The sequence below is a fragment of the Salvelinus sp. IW2-2015 genome, linkage group LG20, assembly GCF_002910315.2.
Source record: "Salvelinus sp. IW2-2015 linkage group LG20, ASM291031v2, whole genome shotgun sequence".
In the NCBI taxonomy this organism is placed as follows: domain Eukaryota; kingdom Metazoa; phylum Chordata; class Actinopteri; order Salmoniformes; family Salmonidae; genus Salvelinus; species Salvelinus sp. IW2-2015.
This window is the reverse complement of record NC_036860.1, coordinates 68,764,100-68,774,529: the sequence shown is the minus strand read 5'-3', so window position 1 is coordinate 68,774,529 and position 10,430 is coordinate 68,764,100. Positions and strand designations below refer to the sequence as shown.

The following is a 10,430-nucleotide window of genomic DNA, read 5'->3' as shown; positions in this document are numbered from 1 at the left end:
CATTAATTTAAACATTACCGCATTGAATTGTGGGATACTTTACCGTAAACCATGAAGTAAATGTCACGAAAACACTTTTTTCACGAACACACTTATGTTGAGCTTTAATTCATGGTTTACTGTCAAATATCCCACAATTCAATGCAGTAATGTTTAGAGCCAATTAAAAAAACTAGACACCTTGGCAGTTGGCTGTTACTTTCAGGGCTATATTTCACCTCCAAAACCCATTTGAAATGAGGAAAAATATGACAGACAGCAAAATAGAGACCTAACAATGTTGAAAAAGGGACACCTTTATTTTTCTGAAAAGCATACTTCTATTCTATGAGGAAAACCTTTAATGACTGAAGTCCATCAAATCCGCTGCAGAGGCTGGTTGGTTGATACTAGTACTGATGAGGTCTATTTTACCATCTGTCCTCTTGAAAACTGGACTCACTGTAAACATGCATGCTGAACTCTGTATGTACACCCATGTGTTTCTTAAGGTTACAGTTTTTAGTAAATCCCTTCCCACATTTCACACAAACATAAGGTTTTTCTCCAGTGTGGGTGCGCTGGTGCATATCGAGAGTGCATTTTTGAATGAAGCTCTTGCCACAGTCGAGGCAGCGATATGGCTTTTCTCCAGTGTGGGTGCGTTGGTGGGTATAAAGATGCCCTTTCTGTGCGTATCTCTTTCCACACAGCGTGCATCGGTACGGTTTCTCTCCAGTGTGACTTCGCTGGTGTATTTCCAGCTGACTGTAACACCTGAAGTTCTTGCCACATTGCATACAGCCAAATCTTTTAGCTCCTGACGTTCTCAGGCTGTGGATCTTCATGTTTGACTTTGCCACACTGAAACTCTGAGAGGGCACATTTGTTATACCACCAGAGCTGTTTCCAGTTATGGAGTTTCTCTGTGCAGCAGGTGTGATCTGCTGCGCATCCTGGCTCTGTGAACATGCAGGTGGCGTCCAATGCGTGTCCAGGTCCTCCAATTGCACTCCGGAGGGCTGAGTGCTGTGGTTCACCTGGCTCTCAGTAAATATAGGGTGGTTGTCTGAGCTGTCTGGACAATGCTGAAGCACATCGAGACACCCAACATCTGTATCAAGTGATGTTGCTGCTCCTGTTTGTGACACAGGAAGGAATGTATAAGTATATCTTTTAGAACATAATTAAACAGTTCAACCTTTATATTCAGTTACACAAGACAAGCCGATGCTTCTGCATTTTGCCTATTGCACTATATTACCCAACCTTCTGGGTTACCCAACTGTTCAGCAATGCCAATACAAGTCACTGTCCTCCCTGACAGTGTACTATTTGGCACCCAGGCCCTCATGTGATTTTTAACCCATCAACACTCACCATTTTCATTTATGAGTTCGGTCTTTGGCCCACTACCCCATACGTCCACCTCTGAAGGTTCCTCCTTGATCACAATCAACTCAGGCTGGTCTCTCACCACTGTGGTAGGCTTTAGGGTAAATAACAACAGCTTAGCAAAAAAATTGTAACTAGAAGGACATTACAGTAAGGCTACTTGACAGAAGGAATGACAGTTAACTTACCACTGTTTCCAAAACAAGAGCACTATCTTCAACCGGATGGATGATGTGCATCTCTTGGGGAGGACAAATGTTTTCCCAGGAACTCTCACTAAGCATACAAGAAAACAAATAGATTAAATTCTGCCAGATAAAAAGGGTTGGGTTCAATAAATAAATAAAGTATTTCATACAATTATTTTTTACATCTGCATTTATCAAGAACTACTTTACAGTTCCCCAGCCTAAACCCAAAGAGCAAGCAGAAGCCACAGGATTCAAGCAGCACAGGGTTTCATGCAGAATCATTCTAATATCTGTGATTTGTGGCCAGTATAAATAATCCAGACCTGGGTTAAAAAAAACTATAGCAAATTAGGCATGTGCACTTTGGGAACTAAAACACAGCACACGTATTTGACCCAGATATATTCACATACACACACAAGTGAGTCATTACCTGCCAATAGAATATTGAATAAGAGTCAACTTTGCAAACCTTTTTTTGATTGCAGGTCTTTTGGGCTCAGACTGAGGTATTTCACAATAATCGTTCATTGAACCATCTCTCACTCTTGTTGGTGTTATCGTGCGTGTATCTGTGGTTGCGTGCTGCCTGTGCCCTCGGTCGATCCAAAGCAAATTCTCCATCAACTGCAGTTTCTCTGTAAGTGCTGCTATTTCATTCCGACCACGCGTTATTTCTAATTTTAAAACCTTTGATTCGATGTCGACCAGTTTGCTTATTTCTGAAACAGCTGCTTTTGATAACGCGTCCATAACAGAAACGAGCTGTGCTTGAAAACAAAAAGCTGTCGACATTTTGGCAAAGGTATATATAAAACTCAAATATGCTGATAACTGTATGTATTACTTTCAACGAGCTGTCAAATATTTAGTTTGTTAAATATAACAATGTGTGCCTCGAGTTCTTTGTACAAACATGCACACAACAAAGACACATGGTTCCATCTACAGGATCGGAGGGGAAATCACAGCAAAGAGAAGAGGCAACTTTGTATCTAAAAAGCATTTGGGAGAATAATTTTAGAACATTTTAATTTAACAACTACCATAAATATATCGAGTAAAGGGAGGTTAAATTATTATAAGTAGTTCATCAACTGTTAATTATCATTTGGTTGATTTCCATCTAATATCGTATACGATCCAGATAATCAAAGACGATTATAGTGTACTAAAGACAGTTTTTAGGCTTAAATCCATATGCAGTGCACATAACACACATAGGATTTGAGGTAATCACAATCACTACAATTACCAGAATGCAACATAACAGGGCGGTCCTGGATATTTGATTGGCCAGTGGATGAATAGTTTCAGGAAGTGCTGCGAGTGGCAAAATGTTCGCCGACCAAAAAAAAAGTTGTCATTCGACAAGATTAACTTTGAGTAAAATGTTGCTTTTCCACACTCTTTATTAGAGCTAATAGTATGAATTTGATACCTGTCTGAAACTGGTGAGCTTCACCTACTCTCCAGATTGAGATGCAAGCTATCAATGGCACTGCAGAGCTCTTTTACATGCACCATAGTGTACACTATTACAACGTGCATCTGTGAGATTCTGCTAATAAATCAGACTGTTATACCAGTTTCTGGTTACACAGCCTGAAACTAAGCACTGCAAAAACTTGGAAAGTTTCTGTACAAGCCAGAATGTTTAACACAATTACATTTGAACGTAGGCTGATGTACAGGCAATGGAAAGTGTAGTCACATTCGGGCTACAGTGAGATGTGAAGTTCCCCCGAAGAGTACTCACCATCATTATTATTATAGACCAGTCCAGTCTTACCTTTTTTTGCTATATTTATTGGTAGCTGGCCCTCTTCTCTGCAATTGGGGAAATTCTGCAATATCATGGTGAATTGTAAAACAATGATGTGGATTGATAGTGACACTTGCTCCTTGCTGGTATAATAAGTGCATCACTGATTATAAAATAAACTGTTTTCCGTTACATCAACCTTCTTTCTTTCCCCTCCTCTATTCCAGTCAGGATGTCAGGCAGAAGAGTAGTGGTGTTCTCTTCAGCAGCAGAGCTTGGTCCAGCTCTGGCTCACCTGGTAGCATTTTGGGCTGACAAGGCCCTGTTGGACCATGGCCGGTTCTCCCTGGGCCTCTCAGGGGGCAGCCTGGTGTCCATGCTCAGCAAGGAGCTGCCTGCCCTGCCAGACCTGGACTGCAGCCACTGGCTAGCAGGTTTCTGTGATGAGAGGCTGGTTCCCTTTGACGATGGAGAGAGTACCTATGGACTGTACAAGGTAACAGAATCTCATAGTTTACTGGTCCTTGCCTCGGCAGCTGCATATATTAAAATCACAGAGTTTACTGTAAACCTGATATGCACAAAAGATAACAATTAATATACACTGAATGTAAAAAATATTAGGAACACCTGCTCTTTCCATGACAGACTGACCAGGTGAAGGCCATGATCCCTTATTGATGTCAGTTGTTAAATCCACTTCAATCAGTATAGCTGAAGGGGAGGAGACAGGTTAAAGAAGGACAATTGAGACATGGATTGTGTGCAGTATGTGTGCCGTTCAGAGGGTGAATGGGCAAGACAACATATTTAAGTGCCGTTGAATGGGGTATGGTACTAGATGCCAGGCGCACCAGTTCAAATGTGTTCCAAGAACTGCATGGTTTTTCACGCTCAACCGTTTCCTGTGTGTATCATAAATGGTCCACCACCCAAAGGACATTCAGCCAACTTGACACAACTATGGGAAGCATTTGAGTCAACATGGGCCAGCATCCCTGTGGAACGCTTTRGAAACCTTGTAGAGTCCATGCCCCGACAAATTGAGGCTGTTCTGAGGGAAAAGGGGGGTGTAACTCAATGTTAGGAAGGTGTTCCTAATGTTTTGTACAGTCAGTGCATGTGCATATTCTTATCTACAGCCTGATGTCTGTATTTTTCTGCGAGCACACATATTTAATTCAGGGGCAGGGCATTTACCTTTTTCTAGTTCTCATTAAAACCTTAAGTAAGGACATTTCTTCTGCATCTATCAGGTTAAATAGCTCTTTATATTCAATCATGTTTTGTTTTTGTCAACAGAATCAGTTGTTCTCCTAAATCAACATGACGATTGACCCCTCTTTATCTGTACAGGAGTGTGCTGAGGATTATGCCCGCAAACTGAAGGAGGTACACAGACTCACACACAGACTCACACACACACAGTTCATTTATCACTTGTATGGTTATGAAACAAAGTAAAGTTATGACATGAAACACTGAGATATTATAGTCTATTTTGGTATTAAAGGTAGACTCAGCGATATGACGTAGATGCAGAAAGTAAACAGCACAGTGGGTCAATTTCCGCAACAACTAAGAGTGTTGAATCGCAAGACTCAACTTCTCTGCTGATTCGGTGCCCTGTCTACCACGCTGTGAACAGTGTGAAGGGAACCCGTGCAGATACTTTGTGCGACCGCGTGAGAGCGAAGTGTTGCATCTCGCTCATCTCAATAGCTCCAGTGCTGCTTGTGGCAGCGTCATTTCACTGAGTCCTGAAGGAGGATATCTCTGTGTTTGATCTGTTGCTGCTGGACATGGGGCATGATGGACACACCTGTTCTCTCCTCCCAGACCATCCCCTGCTGTAGGTGAGCACAGTCTACAGCCCAGTTTCAGGTCGTCTTTATTGCACTGTAGCCTCATTCCATGTTGACTCCCAGGTTGTCTTTTTTTGCAGTCGCGTTGCACTGTTTATCAAATCTCACAACGCCTGGAGAAGTGTTTAGCATGTTATATGATAAAGCAATCTTCTCAGACGACCTGGAACGCCACCTGTATCACTCACTAGGTTGTAATTCTGGTATCAAAGGAGCTAAAACGGATAACTATTTACATCAATGTTACTAATACGTCTTCTTCTTTTTATCCATATGGTCTTGTGATGATCAGATCATGACATTACATCTGTTCTCCATGAGGGTTAAAAAACGTTAAAAAAGGCGTTGCTTGGTCTGGGTGTAATTAAAGCTGTTAGGTACTATTCACATCAGATAGTCTTTCATGAAGGAAGAACTGTCTTCTGTTATGGGAGATCAGAAAACCCTCAGCAAACACGTCCCAAGCAACCGCCCTCTCCCAGTTTCATGTTATCTGAACTGGAAATGAGCCATAACCACTCTACAGTTAGTTGAATAGAAATATTTATGTTTAGCACATATAAGGGAAGACGTTCATGTTGACACAAACATAATGTATTGTAGTGCAAAGCTATGAATGCATGATTGCAAATTACTGTCAGACCGACATATGGGGCTTTTAACCATGTTAGAAAATCTCACACCACTTCACACACCCATTGTTATAAATCCCCCTGGGAACCCAGCCTTCAGTCTATCATAATTAGAACATKTTTTAAAGACACTTATAGATAGTATGCAGTAGGTTAAAATATGGATTCAGAGGTTTGGGGCTATAAATTAATGTATAGCCAGTATTTTGTGGCGTCTCAGTGTAAGGTTTWAAAAAATTATCTTTAGATTCTTCCTTTCAGTTAATTCAAGTCTGGTTCTGACCAGTAGTGTGTTTATTTAATGTGTTCCGTCACACACATGTATACACCTGTCCTGCCATGCATGTGTTGTTTTAGTCACTCCACTGGCTATGTATGGACCGTTCTTGTGTTTTGGTTTTACTCCTCTTTTAGGAAACCTAGAAAATTGTGGCCCCAATCGGTGACTCGCCCAAGCCCCCACCACAACGTGTGACCATGACATTTCCCATGGTGAARTTAGCCCGCTGTGTGGTCTTTGTGTCAACAGGGGGCAGCAAAGCACCAGTGCTAAAGGTACTGTATCCTATCCTCCAAACTGGCATCATCTCTGACGCAATAATATCTCACCCTGATCCTAACCTATTAAGCATCAAGAAATGTCACTATGAAGACTTGATTCAGGTTATTTGTATTTATGTTTACCTGTAATTTACTGTTTAAAAAAAAAATATATCACAAAAATAGATCTCACTGTAAAACAGTAATGCATTGAGAGCATTTCTGTGGTTGTTGTTAACACTACGAGAAGTGAGCTTTTCCTTTCAAGTGCTGGAGTGTGGTGAAGGCCCGGCCCTACCTGCAGCCAGAGTGGTCCCCAGCCACGGTGACCTGTTCTGYCTCACAGATGAACCGGCCACGGCTTCCTTGACACTCCAAATGGAGAGACCAGGCTCTGCAGCAAAACTCTACAGACCAAAGAGAAGGACWAAAAGGAGCTCAAAAACTCAACACCCACAGAGAAAAATGTACAGGATATCATTGAACAATCCTGTTTCTATTTGACAGTGTTATGTTTTAGGCATGAGATTAAACCCTACCTATCAGGGCAATGGGATTTAAGTGAATTAATGAATGAATAGGAAAAACATTGGATTGTTTACACATCAGTTGTAGAACGGTGTTGAATGTATGTTTAATGATGGGGAAACCATTTGAAGTAGTTGCTGCATGATTCATTCCAGAGGAAACGGTGTAATGTCATAATAATACAAATAGTTTTACTGTTAAAGTTTCAGGGTTCTTTAATGTGTACTATACCTCTCTCATCATTACTCAATGCCTAGGTTTACCTCCAATGTACTCACATCCTACCTTACCTTTGTCTGTACACTATGCCTTGAATCTATGCTATCGTGCCCAGAAACCTGCTCCTTTTACTCTCTGTTCCGAACGTGCTAGACGGCCAGTTTGTATAGCCTTTAGCCATACCCTTATCCTACTTCTCCTCTGTTCCTCTGGTGATGTGGAGGTTAATCCAGGTCCTGCAGTGCCTAGCTCCACTCCCARTCCCCAGGTGCTCTCATTTGTTGACTTCTGTAACCGTAAAAGCCTTTCATGCATGTTAACATTAGAAGCCTACTCCCTAAGTTTGTTTTACTCACTGCTTTAGCACACTCTGCCAACCCGGATGTCTTAGCCGTGTCTGAATCCTGGTTTAGGAAAACCACCAAAAACCCTGAAATCTCCATCGCTAACTATAACATTTTCCGCCAAGATAGAACTGCCAAAGGGGGCGGTGTTGCAATCTACTGCAAAGATAGCCTGCAGAGTTCTGTATTACTATCCAAGTCTGTACCCAAACAATTCGAGCTTCTACTTCTAAAAATGCACCTTTCCAGAAACAAGTCTCTCACTGTTGCCGCTTGCTATAGACCTCCCTCTGCCCCCAGCTGTGCCCTCGATACCATATGTGAATTGATTGCCCCCCATCTATCTTCTGAGCTCGTGCTACTAGGTGACCTAAACTGGGACATGCTTAACACTGGCCATCCTACAATCTAAGCTTGATGCCCTCAATCTCACACAAATTATCAATGAACCTACCAGGTATAACCCCAAATCCGTAAACACGGGCACCCTCCTAGATGTCATCCTAACTAACTCGCCCTCCAAATACACCTCTGCTGTTTTCAATCAAGATCTCAGCGATCACTGCCTCATTGCCTGCATCCGTAATGGGTCTGAGACCAAACGACCACCCCTCATCACTGTCAAACGCTCCCTAAAACACTTCTGCGAGCAGGCCTTTCAAATCGACCTGGCTGGGGTATCCTGGAATGACATTGACCTCATCCCGTCAGTAGAGGATGCCTGGTTATTCTTTAAAAGTGCCTTCCTCACCGTCTTAAATAAGCATGCCCCACTCAAAAAATGTAGAACTAGGAATAGATATAGTCCTTGTTTCACTCCAGACCTGTCTGCCCTTGACCAGCACAAAAACATCCTGTAGCGTTCTGCATTAGCATCGAATAGCCCCCGTGATATACAACTTTTCAGGGAAGTTAGGAGCAAATATACACAGGCAGTTAGGAAAGCTAAGGCTAGCTTTTTCAAACAGAAATTTGCATCCTGTAGTACTAACTCAAAAAAGTTCTGGGACACTGTAAAGTCCATGGAGAATAAGAGCACCTCCTCCCAGCTGCCCACTGCTCTGAGGCTGGAAAACACTTACCACCGATAAATCCACTATAATTGAGCATTTCAATAAGAATTTCTCTACGGCTGGCCATGCTTTCCACCTGGCTACCCCTACCCCGGTCAACTGCCCGGCACCCTCCACAGCCACCCGCCAATGRCCCCACCATTTCTCCTTCACCCAAATCCAGATAGCTGATGCTCTGAAAGAGCTGCAAAATATGGACCCATACAAATCAGCCGGGCTAGACAATCTGGACCCTGTCTTTCTAAAATTATCTGCCAAAATTGTTGCAACCCCTATTACTAGCCTGTTCAACCTCTTTCGTATCGTCTGAGATTCCCAAAGATTGGAAAGCTCTTCAAAGGGGGTGACACTCTCGACCTGAACTGCTACAGACCTATATCTATCCTACCCTGTCTTTCTAAGGTCTTCAAAAGCCAAGTTAACAAACAGATTACCGACCATTTCGAATCCCACCGTACCTTCTCCYCTATGCAATCTGGTTTCAGAGCTAGTCATGGGTGCACCTCAGCCCCGCTCAAGGTTCTAAATGACATCATAACCGCCATCGATAAGAGACATTACTGTGCAGCCGTATTTATCGACCTGGCCAAGGCTTTCGACTCTGTCAATCACCACATTCTTATTGAGACTCAACAGCCTTGGTTTCTCAAGTGATTGCCTCACCTGGCTTACCAACTACTTCTCTGATAGAGTTCAGAGAGTGATAGAGTTCACTCTCTCGCTGTATACATCAATGATGTCGCTCTTGTGCTGGTGATTCTCTGACCCACCTCTACGCAGATGACACCATTCTGTATACTTCGTGGCCCCTCTTAGGACACTGTAGTTAACTAACCTCCAGACGAGCTTCAATGCCATACAACTCTCCTTCCATGGCCTCCAACTGCTCTTAAACGCAAGTAAAACTAAATGCATGCTATTCAATCGATCACTGCCCGCACCTGCTCGCTCGTCCAGCATCACTACTCTGGACGGCTCTGACTTAGAATACGTGGACAACTACAAATACCTGGGTGTCTGGTTAGACTGTAAACTCTCCTTCCAGACTCACATTAAGCATCTCCAATCCAAAATTAAATCTAGAAACGCTTCCTATATTCGCAACAAAGCATCCTTCACTCATGCTGCCAAACAACCCTCGTAAAACTGACCATCCTACCGATCCTCGACTTCGGTGATGTCATCTATAAATAGCTCCAACACTACGTCACAAACTGGATGCAGTCTATCACAGTGCCATCCATTTTGTCACCAAAGCCCATCATACCCACCATTGTGACCTGTACGTCTCGTTGGTTGGCCCGTTCATACTCGTCGCCAAACCCACTGCGTTACAGTTATCTACAAGTCTCTGCTAGTAAAGCCCGCCTATCTCAGCTCACTGGTCACCATAGCAGCACCCACTCGTAGCACACGCTACCAGCAGGTATATCTCACTGGTCACCCCCAAAGCCAATTCCTCTTTGGTCGTCTTTCCTTCCAGTTCTCTGCGCAATGACTGGAACGAACTGCAAAAATCTCTGAAGCTGGAGACTCATATCTCCCTCACTAGCTTTAAGCACCAGCTGTCAGAGCAGCTCACAGATCACTGCACCTGTACATAGCCATCTGTAAACAGCCATCTATCTACCTACCTCATCCCCAACTGTATTTATTTATTTATCTTGCTCTTTGCACCCAGGAGCTCTACTTGCACATTCATCTTCTGCACATCTATCATTCCAGTGTTTAATTGCTATATTGTATACTTCGCCACCATGGCCTATTTATTGCCTTAACTTACCTCATTTGCACTCACTGTATATAGACTTTTTGTTTTCTTTTGTTCTACTGTATTATTGACTGTATGTTTTGTTTATTCCATGTGTAACTCTGTGTTGTTGTATGTGTRGAATTGCT

General features: G+C 42.8%; 2 protein-coding genes across 4 annotated transcripts; one reads left to right on the top strand and one right to left on the bottom strand.

Annotated features, from left to right (window-relative positions):
* Positions 1 to 276: 276 nt before the first annotated feature.
* On the bottom strand, positions 277 to 2,517 carry LOC111980832 (uncharacterized). Its single transcript, XM_024011845.2, has 4 exons — positions 2,038 to 2,517; positions 1,563 to 1,650; positions 1,360 to 1,468; positions 277 to 1,117 (listed from the first exon to the last, which is right to left on the bottom strand). The coding sequence occupies exons 1-4, from the start codon at positions 2,358 to 2,360 to the stop codon at positions 411 to 413; spliced, it is 1,227 nt and encodes a 408-aa protein (XP_023867613.1). The 5' UTR covers positions 2,361 to 2,517; the 3' UTR covers positions 277 to 410.
* Positions 2,127 to 9,133, top strand: LOC111980837 (6-phosphogluconolactonase-like). 3 transcript variants are annotated; one of them, XR_002879507.2, is made up of 4 exons: positions 2,127 to 2,205; positions 3,558 to 3,826; positions 4,633 to 5,186; positions 6,242 to 9,132. XR_002879507.2 is itself a non-coding variant. In XM_024011852.2 (4 exons), the coding sequence occupies exons 2-4, from the start codon at positions 3,563 to 3,565 to the stop codon at positions 6,248 to 6,250; spliced, it is 309 nt and encodes a 102-aa protein (XP_023867620.1). In that variant the 5' UTR covers positions 2,133 to 2,205; positions 3,558 to 3,562; the 3' UTR covers positions 6,251 to 6,467. The 3 variants fall into 3 exon arrangements, 1 of the variants encoding a protein (XP_023867620.1); XM_024011852.2 differs by having other exon boundaries at positions 2,133 to 2,205; positions 4,687 to 4,722; positions 6,242 to 6,467; XR_011481828.1 differs by having other exon boundaries at positions 4,633 to 9,133.
* The last annotated feature ends 1,297 nt before the right edge of the window (positions 9,134 to 10,430 follow it).